At 38.7% G+C, this 21,142-nt stretch overlaps 2 protein-coding genes across 3 annotated transcripts in view; one reads left to right on the forward strand and one right to left on the reverse strand.

Annotated features, from left to right (window-relative positions):
- Positions 1–1,330: 1,330 nt before the first annotated feature.
- cyp26a1 (cytochrome P450, family 26, subfamily A, polypeptide 1) lies at positions 1,331–7,399 on the forward strand. The gene is made up of 7 exons (XM_028476536.1): positions 1,331–1,519; positions 2,620–2,844; positions 4,278–4,559; positions 4,649–4,798; positions 5,456–5,590; positions 6,795–6,941; positions 7,021–7,399. The coding sequence occupies exons 1-7, from the start codon at positions 1,331–1,333 to the stop codon at positions 7,354–7,356; spliced, it is 1,464 nt and encodes a 487-aa protein (XP_028332337.1). The 3' UTR covers positions 7,357–7,399.
- A 9,990-nt stretch (positions 7,400–17,389) lies between these two features.
- The window catches only part of jmjd1cb (jumonji domain containing 1Cb), a 144,986-nt gene continuing 141,233 nt past the window's right edge, over positions 17,390–21,142 (reverse strand). For both annotated transcript variants that reach the window (XM_028475532.1, XM_028475533.1), the window contains 4 exons: positions 20,202–20,341; positions 19,931–20,107; positions 18,924–19,055; positions 17,390–18,075 (listed from right to left, as the gene is read on the reverse strand). In XM_028475532.1, the coding sequence (XP_028331333.1) occupies positions 17,998–18,075; positions 18,924–19,055; positions 19,931–20,107; positions 20,202–20,341 (527 nt within the window). In that variant the 3' untranslated portion in view covers positions 17,390–17,997. The remainder of the gene's footprint in view (positions 18,076–18,923; positions 19,056–19,930; positions 20,108–20,201; positions 20,342–21,142) is intronic.

A 21,142-nucleotide genomic window follows, 5' to 3' on the forward strand; every position in this document is an offset into this window, starting at 1 on the left:
CATTGGTTCCTGTGACTTCTGTTCTCCCAGCTTCTAAAACCACAGCTAGGCTATAAATATATGAAATCACAACATTGCAGAACTACCGAACAAGTTCAAAATGTTTATTAAAAACTACTTTTATTGTAACTAACGACGATAAAGCAGCAGCTTTATCCAGGAAAACAAACTAAAGTTGGTGTTCTGTCATGAACCAGTACCACACACACACTGAGAGGATGTGACTGGTGATGACACCAGTTTAAATCCAGAGGCAAATCTATCATTTTATTACAGTTGTCAAGCCATGTGAAGGATGAAGAAGTGTGTGTGTGTGTGTGTGTGTGTGTGTGTGTGTGTGTGTGTGTGTGTGTGTGTGTGTGTGTGTGTGTGTGCGTGCGTGCGTGCGTGTGTGTGTGCGTGCGTGTCTGTGCGTGTGTACTTTCCATGTCATTTTGTATATTTTAATTTTTTTTGTGTATTTTCAGTTTCATTTTGTGAGTTTTTAGAATCTTTTAGTGTTTTTCTGCTACAATGTTGTGTGTTTTTGGGTTTATATGTATTATTCATGTCATTTTGTGTGTTTTTAGAGTTATTTTGTGTAGTTTCCATGTCACTTTATGTGTTTCTGGAGTGTTATCTTGTGTATTTCTGTCTTTATTTGTATTTTTCATGTAATTTAATGTGTTTTTAGAGTTATTTTGTGTAGTTTTTGGAGTGTTGTTTTCTATATTCCTGTCCTATAGTAGAGTGTTTGTGGGGCTTATGTTTCCCGTGTGTGTTTGTAGAGTTATTTTGTGTAGTTTCCATGCCATTTTGTGTATTTTACATGTCAATTTGTATATTTTTAGTTATTTTGTGTAGTTTCCATGTCATTTTGTGAGTTTTAAAAAAAAATGTTTTATTGTTTTTTCCAGCTGCGATGTGTGTTATTTAGTTATTATTGTGTGTGTTTCGTTTCATAGGTATATATATATGTCATGAAATTTTAGTGTGTGTGTGTGTGTGTGTGTGTGTGTGTGTGTGTGTGTGTGTGTGTGTGTAGGGGCCCTGCGGGGCTCCAGGGCCACAGTCGGGCACACTGCGGGGTAAATCGGGTGTTAAAGGAGCTCCTGTCGCCAGTCGCTCTCAAACCTTTGTCTATAAACTACAGCTTCTACTGCGACGGATTGTCTGCGTGCGCGTGCGCGTGTGCGTGCAGGAGGTCGGGATTAAGGGAACGAACGCGCACGCACATCAGCCGGTACCGCTTGGAGGAGGGACTCGATTAAAGATGAACTTTGTGTGAACTAATTTATTTGAGGAGGAGAGATATATAAGGTGGGAGCGGCTCGTGCACCGCCGCGCACTCATGGCTCTGTGCGCGCTGCTCACCTCCGTCCTGTGCACGCTCCTCCTGCCCCTCCTGCTCCTCCTGGTCATGCTCAAACTGTGGGAGGTCTACACGGTGCGAGGCCGGGACCCGGGCTGCTGCAGCCCGCTGCCCCCGGGCTCCATGGGGCTGCCCTTCATCGGAGAGACGCTGCAGCTCCTCCTGCAGGTATTTATTTATTTATTTATTTATTTATTTATTTATTTATTTATTTATTTATTTAAAAACGTTACTTTGATACATTTAAAGGTGACTAATGTCTACATCCTCAAAAAATATAGAATTGATGAAAGAAAGAAGATAAGGTGCAAATACTTATTTAGTTTAAGTAGTTCAGTGTCTGTTAGAATTATGTCTTCATATCTAGCTTAAGTGGAGTGAATTATGGTCAAATGAGTGTGTGTTTGTAGGTTATAAAGAGGTGAACATACTCTGCACCCACATATAAACCCCTTTATAACACTACAAAGTTAAATAGTGTGTGTTATTTCCCTGCTTTAATTCTATGGAACATGTGCATAATAAATGTGTTTGTTGTTTATTTACTCACTTTTTCGTTTGGTGTATTTTTCTGTAATGTATGTTTTTTGGAGTCATTGTGTGTATTTACTGTATGTATTTTTATGATGTCTTTTTGTGTAATTATTGTTTTTTGTTGCCATTCTAGTGATTCTGGAGTCATTTTGTGTATTTTTGTATCTTTTTTAGTGTAGTTTTGTGCATTTCTGTTGTCATTTTGTGTACTTTTTGTATAAACATTTAGTTTTTGTTTTATTTTACTCATTTATTATAATTTTATTATAAATACCTTATGTGTGATAAGTATTACTGAGACACAGATTTCATTTGGATGTTGTTACTGTGTATTTATTAGAAGTCGTGCCTGAGGATTTATTGGATCATATTTTCTTTCAAAACATTCAACTCAATATGTTGTTCACTGTGTTTGTTAATAATAAGATGATTGATTTTTGGTGTGAATAATATTGTTTTGTTGGGTAAAAAGTGAAATGTCGTTTCTTTAAATCTTTAAAACTTTACCCACTGGAGGAACGATCTTAGTTTTTGCCATTTATTCATTTCTTCTTTATGGCAGAAATGATTCTAGACTCGTTTTGTTTATGAAAAAACGTAATATTTAATACATTGTTCAGCCTCTGGGTTGTTTTTGTCTTGTGTATAACTGTGTTTATAATCTGTATTAATGTAAAAGGTGCCATTTTGTCTAATAATAATAATAATAATGAATAAATCCTCTGACTCTACAGAGGAGGAAGTTTCTGCGGATGAAGCGACAGAAGTACGGTTACATCTACCGCACGCACCTCTTCGGGAATCCCACCGTGCGCGTCACGGGCGCAGAGAACGTCCGTCAGATCCTGCAGGGTGAGCACCGGGTGGTGTCGGTGCAGTGGCCCGCGTCCGTGCGCGCCATCCTGGGCTCAGACACGCTCTCTAACGTGCACGGAGTCCAGCACAGGGCCAAGAAAAAGGTGCGTTCAGGGGGACTGGGACATTATAACATCAGCTGTTATTGAGTCAGTGGTTCTCAACATGTGGCTCTTTAGGTCATGATTTTTATTCCCCTAGAAAACCTTAAAAGGAGGAAACTTTTTAACCCCATTTTACCTTTTTCCTTTGTCCCATTTTTCAAAACTTGTTTTAGACTTTAACTTCCGTTTGCCAATAAATATCCCATTTTGTGTCGATTTTTGCAAGTTGTTATTTTTTGTCCTTGCTTTAATATTTTTACCACTATTCATCCCAACAAGCTCATTTTTGCCCAATAAATACCACTTGTTTCTTTTTTTTTTTTTTACATTTTGTTCCACATTTTTGCCCTTTTTCGCTGATGTTTGCCACATTTTGCCCATTTAAGCTCCCCTTTGCCATTACATACAGTACCACCTGGTTCCTCTTTGCCATTTTTGGCCACTCTTGACTGCTTTTGGCCAGTTTTAGTCATTTTTCACTCTCTTCTTGCCACGTTTTTTGCCACTTTTTGAGCACTGGTTAATTTCATCCATAGGAGTAGATTTGTCTCGGTCTAAATTTTAACTTGAGCAACAACTACATGAATTTCTAATTAGATCTGAATCTTTTCCAATGGGAGGATTCGTTAAAAACACATAACAGCTCACAGTTATGAGCAGAGGTACAAAGATATAGTACAAGTTCTATTACTTGATTGAAATTTTACTTCATTACAAGTATAAGTAAGTCATACATAAAATACTCAAGTACAAGGAAAAAGTAGCTCAATTAAATAGTACTCAAAGTTAAAACTACAGTTTACTCTTCCCCAGCGTTTATTTTTTGGTAATAAATCGTTGCCACGGTTCCCTTGCGTGCAGTAAACATCTCATTTATAAACTTCAAAAGAAAGAGACCAAATCTACCACAATTGGAACTTAATTTATTTTCCACAAAGGCATATATATATATAAAATAAAAGGTTTGTTAAAATGTACAATTATTTTAAAAATAAATTAACCCCAATAAATTCAATTCAAAACGATAAAATTCTAAGTATAGATACATTTATAAACTCTAAAACTGAGAAAATAACCTCCATTCAATGCTGCTTTGCTACACTACGTTTCTGATTGGTCGACTAGGATGTGATGCATTTGATGAGGTCTGTTGATCATTTTAAAACAAAAAATAATAATTTACTGAGTAATGGTTGGGTGTAGAAATGTAACTATGGTAATTACTTTCCTTCTTCTAAAACATACTTAAGTAAAATAATTGATTTAGAAATAGTACCTATCTCAAATACAGTAACATGAGTATTTGTAATCTATTACTTTCACCTCTGGTTATAAGTGTATTCACTTTGTCATATTTATTAGCCCATTAACAGCCGATCTCTGAAAAAGTGCAGTGTCATGGTGAAGTGAAGGTGTAATTCTTGTGTTTTCAGGCCATCATGCGGGCGTTCTCCAGGGAGGCGTTGGAGCTTTATGTGCCTGTGATCCAGGAGGAGGTGAGGGCTGCAGTGAAGCAGTGGCTGGAGAAGGACTCCTGTGTCCTGGTCTACCCACAGATGAAGCGCCTGATGTTCCGCATCGCCATGAGGATCCTCCTGGGCTTTGAGCCGGAGCAGATCACCAGCGATGAGCAGCAGCTGCTGGAAGCTTTCCAAGAAATGATCAAAAATCTTTTCTCTCTGCCCATCGACGTCCCGTTCAGTGGACTGTACAGGGTATGGACCACACGGAGACTGGAGGAACTCTTTCTCTGATACAGACACAAATAATACTAAATCATTCTGTCTTCTATTGTCTGTTTCAGGGTCTTAAAGCCAGGGATTTTATTCACTCAAAGATAGAGGAAAACATCAGGAAGAAGCTGCAGGAGTCCAACAAAGGCTTTAAACACAGAGACGCGCTGCAGCAGCTCATAGACAGCAGCAGGGAGAACGGAGAACCAATCAGCATGCAGGTAAAAAAAAAATAGTCATTGCACACCAGAGGTGACAAGTAACAAAGTACAAATACTTTGTTACTGTACTTTACTTAAGTAATTATTTTTTTTTTTAGCGACTATTTACTTTTATTCCTTACCTTTTTGAACAACTAACTATACTTTTCACTCCTTACATTTTAAAAATTAGCTCATAATTACTTTTAAGACCTTCGAAGATGACGTCACGATGTAAAAAGATGCAACATTTTGGTAGTTTGAGCTTTTTTTTCTGTTAGGCAGGTCCCTTAGTTTTTGAGTTTTTTGTTGTAGTTTTTTAAACATTAAACTCAAAGCTGCTCTGGGTTTAATTGAGCATTTGCGTTTTATGACAATTTATCTCCAAATGTTATTTATTATGAATGCTAAATTCTCCAGATGTTCAAACGTAACACATTTAACTTGTTTCCATGCACCAGTATTCTATAAGTTCTTAAGAAAATTAAAAATATGGAATTTTCTATTTCAAAAGTATTATTATTGAAGGCACATTTGTTTTACTTTTTTACATTTTGTAGAATGTACAGACACATTTTTTTATTGTCGTATCTATACTTTTACTTTAGTACTGAAGACTTGTACTTTTGCCACCTCTGCTTTTATAGTCAGCACTAATGTCTATCTCACTGTTTCTAGGCCATCAAAGAGTCGGCTACAGAACTGCTGTTTGGGGGCCATGAGACCACCGCCAGCACAGCTACGTCCCTCATCATGTTACTGGGCCTCAATCCTCAGGCAGTGGAAGAACTGAGGCAGGAGCTCAGAGACAAGGTGGATCATCAGCAGCATCACTTTCTGTCACATGTTTCTCACACTGTCCATCACTACCACGTAGAGCGCTTTAAAGGTGCAGTCCGCACCTTTGAGATCCCTCTTTCCCCGCTGCTCTCTTGCCCTGCCTCCAAACTTTCCAAAGTCCCTCCCTCAGAGGAGCTAACAAGCTAACGTTAGTCTGACAGCAACATCACAGTAATATAACATGCTCTGTTAAAAGCATATTACTGCAGCGCTTCTCTCTCTATGTGCACAAACCTCAGCAGCAGCAACAACACAGTGTCACTTACAGCAGCGCACATGGAGGCTGCTGCGCGCACATGAACACATGCACTTTCATGTGAACATGAGTTCTAGCGTAACAATTACGAATCAAACATAATGTAAATCAAGCAACAGTAATTACCTTTCAAGCAGAAAAGTCACCAATTCAATCTTCTACTCCTCCAGACCATACACTGTAAAAATGACAGTGCTCCAGCCCCAAGAAAGGGGTGGGGCCTGTGAGCAACAGCTGTCAGACAGCCCATCAAACACAATCCTGGCTCTGATTGGTTCTTTTTGCTCGGTCGCGGTGCTTTCTGGCAATCTGCCAAAGGCTACAGGAGCAGCAGGGGGGACTCAATGAGTTTGGTTTTTTTTTTTCACAAAAACTACTAGTTTCATGTAAAGCTGTCCTTACATAGTGACAGCTTTAGCAAATATGATAAAAAGTCACTTTTTTAAGAGTTGCAGACTGCACCTTTAAGATGGTAAACAAGATAAACAAAGCAGAGTATTAATAATCACCTCACACGTCCATTATTTGTTAAATCAAAACTTGTGAAATTTAAAAATATTGTTTATTATAAAATAACACAGATAATGTTCAAAGCAAAAATGAATTCTCTTCCAGAAGGCGTTCAAAAATACTTCTCATTACAAATCAGCAAATACAGCCTGAGATCAATTTACGTTTATTTTACCAAAACCAATATAAGAAGTTAAACGAAGATGTCCGTCTGTCCTCGGGGTTCATTTGTGGAATCTTTTGATAAATAAATAAAAATGAGTGACACTATTTAATTTCAAAAAGAAAATGTCACAATATATTTTAGAGAGTTATGTGAAGCAGCTGAAATATGTTTGTGTTCATTGTTAACTGTTGTATATAAAATAAAGTACATATATATTTTTGTAAACTGTTGATCTTTGTTTGCAGGAGGATCAGGGAATAAATCTACAGTCTCTGAGCATGGAGTCATTAGATCAACTCAAATACACTGATTGTGTTATTAAAGAAACACTGAGGATCAACCCCCCCGTCCCTGGAGGATTCAGAGTTGCTCTAAAGACGTTTGAGCTCAATGTAAGTCAATCCTATGACAAACAAAAATATCAACCTTCTCAAAAACCCGACTTTTAACGACTTCCTCTCACCACACCAGGGTTACCAAATCCCCAAAGGCTGGAATGTCATCTACAGTATCTGTGACACCCACGACGTGGCCGAGATCTTTCAGAACAAAGCGGACTTCCACCCAGAGCGCTTCATGACCAAGTCATCCGGGGGCTTGTCCAGGTTTCACTACATCCCGTTCGGTGGAGGTTCAAGAATGTGCGTAGGCCAAGAATTTGCCAAAGTTCTGCTGAAGATCTTTCTAGTTGAAGTGGTCACAAATTGTCACTGGACCCTATTGAATGGACCACCTACCATGAAAACCGGACCTACGGTGTATCCAGTGGACAACCTACCGACTAGATTTACCAGAAATGTTTGGTGATTCGATCGGACGATGGAGAAATATTTCTAAAGACTTGCTAACATGTGCTGATGCTGATGTTATAGATGACTTTAGAAACTGTCTTATGTTAATGTATTAAATCTATATAATTTATATACGGTTTGCAAACTAAATGAGAGGCACTAAATAAACTTGGACTAAACACAGATGTGTATCTTTAACAATATCTACATCAGTTTGTCTGTTTACTTTGTCTTTATTTTTTTACTGCTTTTGTATTTTTTGATTTCTGGATGTTTTATTTATTAAATGCTTTTTGTAGAAGAAATTTCTCATCTTAAATGTCTTTACTTCTGTCAGGGTTATTAGATCTGTACCAGGTTTAATCAAATACGAATCAAGTCACACTAAGGACAAAAAACAAACCCCTGAAAATGAATCACACGTCCATTCAACACTACTAGGATTAAAAGTCTGAGTGAGAGTTAATATTTTGGTGAGTGTGGCCACAAATAATGTTTAAATTATATAGTTATTAAGTTTAAAACAAGTGTAATGTTATGAATAGCTGTAATAAAGCTTTTAATAAAATGGAATATCAATGACCTTCAGTTTAATAAATTAACATAACATTAGGTTTTATTTTTACTTCCAAAAGAACAACTGATGATTTTTACTATTAGTTACTCAACATTAAATATGGGACTGTCCATATTGAAGATGCTTAATTTAAAAAATTTCATTCCAATTTATTCAGATAGCGTAAAGTAAAACACAGACATATCATGGCATCTAATATTAGGAGAGTTCACGTTCTATAATTTCTTTAAATGTTTCTATAGAAAATCACATCACAACTTTTTTTGATGTGATAAAAAATTAAATTTCCACAATTAACCAAGGCTATACAGACATGTGTGATGCAGAAATAACAATGAATGAATCAAAAAACACACTTAAAGCTGCAGTATGCAAGTTTTTTTTGGCATAGTTTGGTCAAAAATCCATAATCATCTTTGAGCATATTGTTTTTTTTTTTTAAAGGATTTTTTTGGCTCTAGTGGCCTTTATATGACAGTTGCTTGACAGGAAGGGGGTGAGAGAGAGCAGGGAATGACACGCAGGAAAGGGTCCCAGGCCGGGAATCGAACCTGGACCCGCTGCAGGCGAGGAACTACAGCCTCCGTACATGGGGCGGGCGCTCAACCCACTGGGCTACACACCGCCCCATCTTTGAGCATATTGTAATCCAAAGTGATATGAGTGGACAGTGAATCTCTTCACCTTCTCCTGTAAGTGAAGTTTATAAATCCAGGAGCGTGACACTGGATGTCAGCCAATCAGAGATCTTTCTACAAACATGTGTGCTCCATGGGCTGTTTTAGGCGTTACTATTGGCTGCTCGACTGAAGTCAGGTGCGTTCATGGACGTTCCAGCAGAAGTCTCCATCACAGCGTTAGACACAACAGTTACATGGCAAATCAAGCAAAAAAAGGCAGACTGAGGTGGAGAATCAACTGTTTAAAGGCACAAACATACTGAGGACGGACCGCTTAGCGTCCCCACGGATCCCCGTAACTGAGCAGGGTCCGCCGCATGTACAGGTGTCAGAGAGAGAGTGATAACAGACGGGATAAATTGATAAATTTGATAAAGAGAAGCTTATTCAAGGTGAATTCATTTTACAGTCTGGATGCAGAGTGATAGTTGTCACTCTGCCCTGAGCGGCAGGCAGCTGGGATCACAGCCCGTTTGTGTGTGCTGGTGGCGGGGACGAGCGGGCAGCAGCCGCTGCTCAGGGCAGTAACTCCAGAGTAAAGTTCAGATTCTTGGTCCGAGCCTGACCCAAATTCAGGCCTCATTTTTTTGCTCAGCTGTCGGACCGGGCATAGCTCGGGCTTAATTTTTTACTTTTTAAATTTTTTTTTAAATCTCTATAACATTGTTATTTTTTAATAAACACAAAAACACTTCTGTATTGTTGTGGTATCATTTCTAAAGTGATTTCTGCTAGTAGTGGGACGGGATATTGACAACGTTGTGTTACGTTTAGTTGTTCAGCGTTTACATTCACTGAATATTATTTGCTGATTTTGCTCATTCCTCACTTGCTGCTGGAGCGCAGAGAACAAATATGATTGTGTGCTTCAGTCAGGTCTGTGGTCCACACATGGGCCTCCCGGTCTGGTCTGCAATGCTGTAACGGACTGGGTTCTATGTTCTGGTTATGTTCCACTTGTTTGTATTCAGTGGTTAACTGATGCTGAGATTTCCCATGGGCAAGAAAGCATCATGGTTAAGTTCAGCTTTCTCTGCCAATGTGTGTCTTTGTTTACATGTGTTCTGAGTGTTGATTGGCTGGGAGGCTGGGGAAAGGGTGGGCGTAAGCGGAGAAAAGACTAGTGAGTAAGTTGGTTCTTCTTTGTGTGTTTGATTGTTTATTTTTTGGCGTCTTACTACGACCTCCATTAAAGCCTGTAAAACTGTGATAACGGCTCGAGTCACGTCATTACTATAACTTTTGGGCTGCAGTGCGTGGGTGCCCGCCCCTCTCTCCCCCCTAGCTGCATGAGGCACCGCGCTACTAATCTACCAGCTCCAATACGTTCAATAAAACAATCATTTTCATTGGGTCGTCGGGCTCGGGCCTACAATTTAAGTTAATGGGTCGGACTCTGGTCGGGCTTTATGTTCGTGGGCCCGGGTCGGATTGGGCTGGATTTTGGGCCCAATCTAAACTCTACTACAGAGTGATGCGTGCATTCATGTCAGTCTCTACAAGACCAGAAAACTCTCCACTAACACTAGACATACATTTGTCACTAGTCTCTATTAACTCATTGGCTGTCAGCCATTTTCAAGAACAGATACCCCCCTCGCTGCCGGCCAGTTTACAGAATTTTGATTGATTTTTAAAGACACACAAAATATTTTGTACTATGACTATGTAAAATCTTTTTCGTTTGTTTCTAACTTGTTTTGTTCTTCCATAGTCAGCAGTTGAATATAGGCAAGTTTCGCACAAAAAGACAGTTTCAGACAAAAAGTTGAGAAAAAAAGCTGTTAGTGACTTTAAAACTAATATTTTTTTTTTTGCATTAGTGACACCTCAACAATGGTTTCCTTCTATAAAACAACAAAAACAACACTGACATCGGGCTTATGATGGCAAAATTATTAATATTTAGCTATCTGGGTCAGAGTTGTATGGTTCCCTTACCGTATGTTGGCCTTTCTCCAAGTCTCCCCCCCTTCAGTCTCCACACACGCAACTTCCTCCTACTCCCCAACATGTCGAGTCCACCCGTTTAACCCGGGTTGTTGATAGTCTTCTCTCACGATTGCAACACTCTCAATAGTGGATTTCGGTCAACACATGCTCTGCTCGAGTGTGTGCTGTGGTGAGCTTCACCTTCTTCTCTCGTAGCGCCGTTTTATCCCTCGTCAATGGTTTCTCCCTCCCCGCTGATGGTGCATGTCACGGCTAATCTTTCATCCAAAAGTGCACTGCTGCCACCTACACGGCATGATGTAGCCTTGTACTACATCATAGTACAAGGCTAATATTCATTGGAGAGGTTCGTAACCGTTTCTCCTATCAACCGCCGTTAAAAAACACAATTGACGTATATTTACGTCAATGGCAGTGAACGTTTGAATTTGTAATGACACATTTACATCAATGGCAGTGGGTGAGTTCAGAAAAAAGTTGATAAGAGAGTTCACAAAAGACACCGGTAAGGGAGGCTAAGTTTCGGTTTCAGTTTCAAAACGGAGCGGAGAGAGGACTCTGCAAACTGCAGCTTTAATCGGCTTGGCGCACCAGAAAAGGATCCCCAGCAATCTGAACCTAGAGCAGCAAAATAAGAAAAAGGCTCAGAATAGACTTTTCACACAACTTCAGTATTTTGTAACGGAAATACGCAATCGAAACCTATTTGCTGTTGTGGTCAGTAGAACGAGTCAACAACAAAGATGGCGCAAGCAAGAGTTCTTGTAGCGTACCGGGTTGTTCTTGTAATGCCGCTCTTTGCCTTTCTAATTACCTCACGGGAATAAATAAAGTATTTTCTGATTCTGATTGCTGAACTGTCTAATCTACTCTTAGATATTCTGGGAACATCCAGAAAAGCAGCAGAGTGGGAGCGACGTGTTATACCTAGTCAATAGGGCACTAACAGTATTCAAGATTTACTAGAGCTTTATTATTAGGAGCTCAGTATGCCAACATAAGGAGTTTACTATTCTAGATTTTACAGGAAGCCAATACAGGATACATAATAGTCTCTCCTGCTTGTACCTGTTAGTACTCTCACTGCAGCATTCTGGATTAACTGGAGAGTTTTTAGTAAAGAGTTACTCGGACATCCTGACAGTAAAGACTTACAATAATCTAGTCTAGATGTAACAAATGCATGGATTAGTTGTTCAACGTCTTGGCCAATATAGTCCTGATTTTAGAGATATTACGGAGGTGGAAGAAAGCTGTCCTTGAGACTTATTAATACAAAAGTGAGCAGTAAGTCATTATCAAACATCTACATTTCTTGCTTTAAGGCAGGCTGGGAATTTTAACAACTGATGTGTTTCATCTGATTTCATAGACAATAAGAGTTATGTATCATCCGAACAATAGTGAACATTTTATCTATTATTTATCATTACATCTCTAAATGCTGACTCATCTCCTAGTATAAAAGCCACCAAATAGATTCAATGAGAAATAGATGTGTTTGCAAAGTATACAGGAAAGGCCTGAACACAGTCCTATGAGGAGCCAGTGCTTAAGGATGGGGGTGAGGGGCAGCATGGGTCTATCCTCATCATCTGTGTGCACGTTGTGAGGAAGTCTGATGAAGAAGGATTGCTGGTATGATGGTGTTGAATGCTGAGCTAAAGTCAATAAACACGTTCCTGGACGTGTGAAATTGGCCATTTACACATTTGGCTGAAAATGCTTTCCTATTTTGGACTAAAGTGGTTGAAATATTTGTTGAAATATCTAATCCTACTGTCAAACCAATCCCCAAAGTTGTTTGAAAATATTTGCTCTGAAGTTGAAGTTATCGATAACATCCCATTTCTTCCATATCCCTACTCCCCCTCCACCCACCCTTCCCCTCCTGAAATAACAGTCACTTATACACATCCATGTGTATTTCTTTTTTTTTTTTTTTTTTTAAGATTTTTTTGGCTCTAGTGGCCTTTATATGACAGTTGCTTGACAGGAAAGGGATCAGAGAGAGCAGGGAATGACATGCAGCAAAGGGTCCCAGGCCGGGAATCGAACCTGGACCGGCTGCAGGTGAGGAACTACAGCCTCCATTCATGGGGCGGGCGCTCAACCCACTGAACTAAACACCACCCCGATCCATGTGTATTTCTATGTATTATACACAATTTTACTGAGAAGGCCCTTGGGAAAGATGTGGCCTCTGGTGGTAGATGTTTCTTAGCTAGCTGGCTGTTTGGCAGTAATTCTGGGAGAGAACCTTGCATATTTAGATACGTAGATCTCCATGTTTTACAGTATATCTCTTACACTACATGCTCATTCTTCTCTGACCAGCTGTCCAGCACATGGATATTGTTTCGCTTTGCAAACTGGTAGGAACGTTCTCTGCATTTGATGGTATTAAGCCTATGAAACTGGTCTGTAAAGTTCTTAATAAGTTTGGTAAATTCAGACTATGTTATCTGAGAGAATCATTTCAGCCTCTGCTACTCCATTATAGTCTGTCTTTTTCAAACTGGTATATTTTCTTGTTTGTCAAAGTTCCACTTCTGTGTCATTCTGTCTGTTTTGAAACCTTTGCTGCTGCTTGAATAGACTTCCTTTATCTCACTTCACTTGTGGCTCTTTCAATAACATCAGTAGTGGCTTCCCTGCTTGTTTTGTACTTATATATGTACTTATATACACAAGGCCTGATGTCCACTCTGTAATCATACAAATGCAGAATGTTAATATAATATTTAAAACATATCGGCTACAGTCAAAATACACTTAAGTGTATAGATCTACCATTTTTAATTTATTAGTCCCCACAGCTAAAACAAATTTAAAATGATCTATTTTGGTCTAAACACAAAGTTTTGATCGACTAAACTCACTTTCAACAGTGAAAAATGTTTTCTTGGTAATAAATGTCTACCCACTTTACCCATGTAGTTCTTACCTTCACAGACTCCATGAAACAATGCCTTCTTCCAAAATATGTGGTCACATGATCAATGTTTTTACCGTTTCCAAGCAACAAGGGGTGGCTCATCTTACCCCACTCTCCTGTATATACTGGTTTTAAAGGACACAATGTTTAATAAAGACCCCAATGGACTTAATCACAAGCTTAAGTTTATTTCCCTTTCCTTTAAAATAATGATCTTTGTGTTTAACTCCCTTTTTTTAAACGACAGCCCTTTGAATGTATGCGTGTCTGTTTTATTGTTGGCAGCTCTCTGCACAACGCACATCCTGTAACTTTCAATAAACTGGTCTGACGTACACGTAAAAACAGCATGTTAGAGCGGATTCTCCCTCAGTCATCAACAATGAATCTGTATATTTGCATTATATTTTACTAGCACTTGTATTTAATCTTTACTTAACTAACAGACTTTTACTTATTTATGTATGCTTTCTTTTTTCTTTTCATCCGTAATATTTGTAGGTTATCTGTAGGTAATGTCCCCCTTTGATCATTAAAGTACATTTGATTCTGATAAAATGAGAGCTCTTGATAATAAGTTCCAAACATATTGTTTGTGTTCACTCAGATCTCAGGACTAATGGAGGCTCTAAAGCAGCTCATATTGACCTGATCAACTGAACAGGTCAGAGAAGGAGCAGCCACTGAGTTTTGTGTTGATGATTTTGTTTGACATGGATTAATGATAAGCCTAAGAAACCTAAAGAGGAACAAGACACAAGACGTCAGAGATAACAGCCTCCCCAAGAAAAAACAAATGCCTGATCGACGCGTAACGCTCTCACCTGTTTTATACTCGCAGGGAAACGTTCATTCATGCTGAGAAAGAGAGAGAGAGAGAGAGAAAGAGAGGGTCGTTCAGAGGACACGGCAGCCTCACGTCTGCCCTCAACTTAAACCCCAACACACACACACACACACACACACACACACACACACACACACACACACACACACACACACACACACACACACACACACACACACACACACACACACACACACACACACACACACACACACACACACACACACACACACACACACACACACACACACACACACACACACACACCTAATTTTTCCTCTGCCCTCAACTTAAACCCTCACCTCAGTCTTACCCCAGCCCCCTCATAGTCTTAACCCTCACAAGTATTTAATGACACCCCCCCCCCCAACACACACACTGTTACCTCTGCTGCCCCTTACCCTGTTACTTCAACAAACACACACACATGTTCTGTATATTTAACAATAAACATAATGTCTAACATTTATCCATTAATTGTTCTTTTATTGTCGTTATTGTAGAACACACGTATATGGACCACATCCCCAAATCCTGACAGACCTTCACTTATGTTACTAGTATGCTTTTTCTTTCTTTCATTTTTTTTTTTGGGGGGGGGGGCATTTATTTGAGCAAACTGAGAATCAAAGCATTAACCTTTTTGTTTTACAGTCTAGTTTCAAACTTGGATCCTGCAGCCCAGCACTGTTCAGAGTCAAATAGTAAATCTATTAAAGCTGTAATCTGGCCTCAAAAGTTTGACCCAACACTTTTCTAATCTGCACACGCACACAGCTCAAGGAAGAGTCCTTTATACGTTAATATTGAACCGGGTCGGGCAAAGATCTTCAGCTCTATGAGTAAAGCTGAATGTAGTCCTTTGAGTCAACAGTTAAAATAAGCCTATACGATGATCTAATAAAGCATTTACCAACTCTAAACCCCTTCAAACTAAACAAATAAAATACGTTTCTTTGGGGTTTTTAACCGACAACCCTGTTGTGCGGAAGCGGGAAAATGTGGAAGAAAATGAGTGAAGCATTTGAACTTTGGGTCTTCAGAAAAGTCTTGAGGAAAAATAATCACCTGTGGTTCACTTTGACAGGAGGAGACCTCTGTCAGACACCACGCCCCCTCCCCCTCACGTTGGCTACACAAAGACTGTGTCCACGTGTGCGTAGCAGTGTGTGTGTCCTCATGTCCATTAGTGCAGCAGTAGGCTGCTCAAAGCACAAGTTGATGCAATCTTTATGAAGAATTGCTTTAGTTCAGGGGCCAAATACAGATACGTTTGATCTGAAGTGGGTCGTAGTGATAATATACACAATATAATAGTATGTAACATACAAGGCATTGACAATATCCAAGCAATAGTTGACACGCAGTTACAATATTCATTTATTTTGGGGACATTTTGTCAAATAATTTGAGGGTTGATCAGGATTTCGGAAAATGAGGTTTCTATTAACAATGTCAGAGTAAAAATGACTTCCATCGAGTTATACAAGCAGAAAATTGAGAACCTCTGCAAATATTCTAGAGTTTAATTGAATTTGTGACAAAATCAATGGAACTCCACTTGAATAATTGTAAAGTTGTACTTCCAAATAAAACTGTTAAATAAATATTTGATTCGTGAATTACTTGATTTTTTTCTTCAATTTCTGCTTAATATTAATAATTTCCATGAAAAGTTTATTTTTTGAATATTGCCGAAATTCCTGAGTTCCCGTGGAAATTTGCCAGATAGTTGACGCCCCTTTGCAACCATACTACTGAGATCCTCAGCTAAAAAAATGTTTTTAAAAATGAGGACCCCAGAATCTGGCCTGAAAACCAGGTTTGTGCAGCCCTGCTTAGAACTGCTAAAGAAATATGAATACAAACACTGAAGTGCAAAGTTTAGCATGCTCTAATATCTTAAACGGTGTTTCTGTTTCTTCTTGGTTTAAAGTCGTAGGATTAACAAAGGCGTTTTGAAGCTAAGGTAACGAGTGCTCACATTTTGTCAGTAAGCGCTAATGTTTAGTGCTAACGTTTAGCGCTAACGGTGAAACATAAAATACAAACGCTGCCTTTAGCCGCTATTTGGCTTCGTTCACTTTTTTAAAGTGTTGTTTTTAAACAATATCACTCAATGTATCAGAAATTTTATTCATGGCTAAAATTTTAAGTTATACTAAATTTGCAGTTTTCTAGGTTTCGTGTCATGGCACAACCGCTGGTTTCATGGTTCTCATTTCCTGCTTTGGTGATGTATTCTGGAATTCTTTACCTTTTAAAAAGTGTGTAAATAAAGAATATGTTGCGTGCGACGGTGTAATAATGCCATGTTTCCTTATTTTAAAAGGAAATTATTTTAAATTAAATAGGATAAACTGAAATAAATACTACGTTATACTCACCATGCAAAGAAACATGATAAACCTAATGTTTGCCTTCCATGTGGAATCAATTCAAATTAATAAAAAGAGAAATGTGTGTGTGTGTGTGTGTGTGTATATATATATATATATATATATGCAGTATATATCAGTTACCTCACCAGTGATGAGGGCGGTACTGATGTGTGTGTGCGTGTGTCCACAGGAAAGTAGTTTGCTTATCAATATTTTAAATGTAGCGTGTTACTTGACTTCATTACCCATAAAAGGTAATATGGTTACTCTAACTTTATAACACGTTACCCCCAAACATTATAAATATAAAAAGGAGCCTCTGCAGAAAGAAACAAAAGGTGAATGAAACAGGCACACTTTTAATAAATCCATTTTAATGGAAAATGTAAAACCCTTTTGAACTTCAATGTACAAAGCTTTTTGTGACATTTGCACTTTTTTAAAATTTGAAATTGAGCAAGGCGTGTTTTAAAAAAATACCTCAGTGAATGTATATATGTATATATTTACACATTGTTTTTTATTATTTTATCAAGTCAAAAGATTACTGTAGTAAATTTGAACAAAAACAACATAATTTTTTTCTTCAATAAGTTACTTTTTTAATTTTTTTTTATAAATGTCTGAAAAGCTATTTTTTGTCAAGAAATGCTAAAGTTTACAAGCCATTTTGTCATTTATATTACACAACTTTACAGTCTTAACAAGAGTTTGGCAGTTGTTTTTTTTTTTTTTTTTTAGAAAATACATGTATGGCATGTGGACCGTAAAGTATCAACATTTCTTTAGGTAACAGGCATTATCTGGTGTGTTTGTGTGCTAATCTGTCTTCCATCAGAAACACAGAGAAGTACAAACTGTACATCTCACATTTACATGTAGGTTTTTTTGTTTTGTATTTATAAAATAATTACATCTTCACAAAGGAATAAACAGCATGGTTGTAAATCAAATGTTGACAAAGACGAAGACGGAGAATAGACGAGGGTGAAGCACCGACTGCTGCCAGGAGCAAATCTTTGTTGTCCTGGTTTATTAAACACGCGGTCCTGATGTTGCTGGTGATGCTGTGGATTGTGTCCTAGTGTTTCCTCTACAGCTACCATTTGTTCTAGATTTGCTGAAACCTGCAGCGCATTAAAGGAGGACAAACAGCACCTGCCTCTGAAGTTCCAGCGCAGTCAGTGGAAAAGCTGCTCGCAGCGTCATTTCTCCATCACAGACTGACTGATGCTCTCTCTGCTATTGTGTTGGTCTGAAATTATTCAGAGTGGATGAAGGTTAGGAGTTCTCCTCTTCGTCACCTTTTCTGAGGGCGCTCACCGCCTCCTTTACACAGTGATACAGGATGTTCTTCACCTGAGGGAAAGAACCAACAAACAGCATTAAAACCTGTCTGTAGGAAGTATATGACTTGGATCCGCTAGAGCCATAACTGCTCCCCTGTGTAACTGCAGCGTAATCGGCTGTCCCTCAATCCCCACCGCGTCTGTTGCAGCAAGGACTCAGGAGATCCCACAAATTCACGTGTAATCTCGTGATATATATATATATATATAATTTTTTTTACCTTAAGTCAAAGTGCGCATGCGCCACCGTGCATGCTGCCTGTTACAGCCTTAAGCAATTTTCCCCTGGGATTAATAAAGGAATTCTGATATCTCATATATATATATGTACAATATTTATTTTTAAATATATTTTAAAAGTGCTCGGATTGGGCCAAACATGGTATCAACGTAAAGGTCTGGTCCCCTCCGAGTCCGAATATGTGCTTGGTTTTTGGCTACACTCCGAATTGTGCTAGAGCCGTAAAAAAAGTGTTCTTTTTGTCGAATGTGTGGTATCAGCAGACAGGTTTCATTCCCCTGAGTCCGAATATGTGCTCGGTTTTTGGATAGTGTCTAAAATGGGTTCACAGGAGGCCCCGCGAGGTCTGTGTTTTCCTCTACCAGGGGTGACCTCGATCAACGGATGGAATTGCAATCCGCCTTGAACACGGAGTATTTTATTTTGAAAATAATCTGGACATTTTATTTTGTGTCTATGCACTTCTCCCTGTCCTGCATGGGCTGATTTTTATTAAATTGCTACAGCACAGCTCTGGTTTCCAGCAAAAATAGTATTTGCTGCAGAAGGCTCCAGCATGACTCAGCAGTTACACAACTGTGCTGTTGCAGATTCAGATGTGGTGGAAATGGACTCACCTGCAGTTTGTCTTCATAATTGTTCTCCTCCTGGTTGGGTCGCAGCTCCTGAGTCAGGTGGAAGGAACAGGCCACATGCTCAGGAGACACAAAGTCATTGATGACCTGGACACAGCTGTGGAGGTTTTGGACCTGACGGAGGAAAGCAGGAGATGCAATGTAAATAAGGTGACCATATTGTGATTTCCAAAAAAAGAGACACTTGGGCCGACCTCGACATAATCAAAGTACTCAACATTTTCTTGAATCTACCTTGTAACGGCAAAATACAATATAGTAGATATAAAAGTTGTTGTCGTCCGTAAGATTTAAAAACTAATTTCACTCTTTATAACAAAGACAAACAATCTGAAATCAGTACTACAGAATATTAAATAATCATGAAAGATACACTTCAATAAATAACTGTGAAAGTTTAACTCTGAGCTTTATTCTGTCTGGACACAGGAGGTAATGAGGTCTAGACTCAGAGGGAATTAAGTCTCTTTCTATCCATGTGGACTTTAGTGTCTCTTTTCCTCGTCTGTGACAATTTCATCAAAACAAAGCAGCATCTTTAATAATGTGAGTGAATGTATTGTAATAACACATACTGGCTGTAAAGAACAACTCTTTAGATTTTAGAAACTGGTGGAATTTCTCAGTTTGAGCAAATATCAGCGGAGTTACAGTGTTTTACGGTCGCTGCTTCACTACTTCTCAGAACAACATAAAAGCACAGTTAGATGGATTATTGAGTGCATTATAACCCAGACCTTCCCCTAAACAAGCCACTCACAGAACTCACTTACACGTGCTGTCCCTTAGAGGAGAAAAAGTGTCACATATTGAGCAGCTGTTTGTTAATAAATGTGCCTGTCTGGCATTTTGCATCAGAAAATTGAATGCAGAACGTACTTTATTGTGTTAAAAAACTCAATATTGTAAATTGCCATTTTGAGGAAAAATATCTAGATATGAAGGTTGGTCCATATTGCTCAGCCCTAATATATGCACAGTGATGTTACCTGGTGCATGGCTCCTGCAGGGATCAGCACAGAGTCTCCCAGGAATTGAACCACAGTCCAGCCTTGAACTCCATAGTCTTCCATCAGCTGCTGCCGCTGCTTCCTGCTCAGGTACCAGCCGTGCTCTCTCACTGGGTCCTGGTCTCGTGATATGTCCAATCCCTGCTCCTTACACAGCTACGGCCAGGTTTGGGAAAGTAAAAAACAGAAAAATTGCAGTAAATGTTTAGATTTTCTTGAATATTTGTTGCATGTGCGCCTGAGTGCGAACCTTGTGAAGGAACTCGCGGACTTTTTCCATGTCTCTGTTGAGGTAGATGTGCCACAGCGCCCCCGGTGTTTCACTCGAGTCTTTTAACCTTTTTCGAACTCCATCATCTAGATCCTCTTCTTCTAGTCTCTTCAACACTCCTGCAATCAGACACTTTGCTATTAGACCAAAGACGCTGAGAATTAAATGTATTATTATTAAAACCCACCCTCTACCAAAATATTCATTGAAACAAATTCAAAATAATGATATTTTCCTCTCTATCTCCCACAGTTTCTGTATTATCAGGGGTGCACCAAAGGTTGTTGCCTAGTGCTTTTTAAAAAAAATATTATTAATTTAATATAACCCACCTCACAGAAACTAAATAGAGGTGTGTGGTAGGCCCGGGCAATATATCGAGATTCAAGATATATTGAGTTTTCTATATTTGTGATAAAGAAAAATTGCCTACATCGGTATATATATATTCTATCTTATTTCGTATCAAGAAAGTCATTTTAGGAGTTGCTTCTTTCACTATTTCTCTGAACAGAAGAAATCACAGTTAGATGAATTTCTGAGTGCGTCCTAACCCAGACCTTCCCCCAAACAATCCACACTACAGAACTCACTCATACGTGCTGTCCCTTAGAGGAGAAAAAGCCACAATTCTGTTAATAAATGTGCCTGTGTGGCATTGTGCATTAGCAAATTTAACCCAGAATTGTTGTTTTGGTGAGACTTCATTTGAACTAAAATTATCGAGATTTATATCGTATATCACCATTTTGAGAAAAAAAAAAAAAAAAATCCATATCGCCCAGCCCTAGTGTTTAGACACATCCTACTTTCATTTCAACTGAAAATTAATAAAAACGGCACAAACAAAGTGATGTCTTTTTAAGCACAACAGTTACTATTCAAAGTTACCCTACAGAACATCATCATCATCATTATCA

Source organism: Gouania willdenowi, chromosome 19 (assembly GCF_900634775.1).
Source record: "Gouania willdenowi chromosome 19, fGouWil2.1, whole genome shotgun sequence".
In the NCBI taxonomy this organism is placed as follows: domain Eukaryota; kingdom Metazoa; phylum Chordata; class Actinopteri; order Blenniiformes; family Gobiesocidae; genus Gouania; species Gouania willdenowi.

Excerpts from the sequence above, each read along its gene's own strand:
- cyp26a1 (XM_028476536.1), top strand. The coding sequence starts at position 1,331 with ATGGCTCTGTGCGCGCTGCTCACCTCCGTCCTGTGCACGCTCCTCCTG. Across the intron at positions 1,520-2,619 it reads CGCTGCAGCTCCTCCTGCAG|AGGAGGAAGTTTCTGCGGAT; the intron begins GTATTTATTTAT and ends CTGACTCTACAG. Across the intron at positions 2,845-4,277 it reads AGCACAGGGCCAAGAAAAAG|GCCATCATGCGGGCGTTCTC; the intron begins GTGCGTTCAGGG and ends TTGTGTTTTCAG.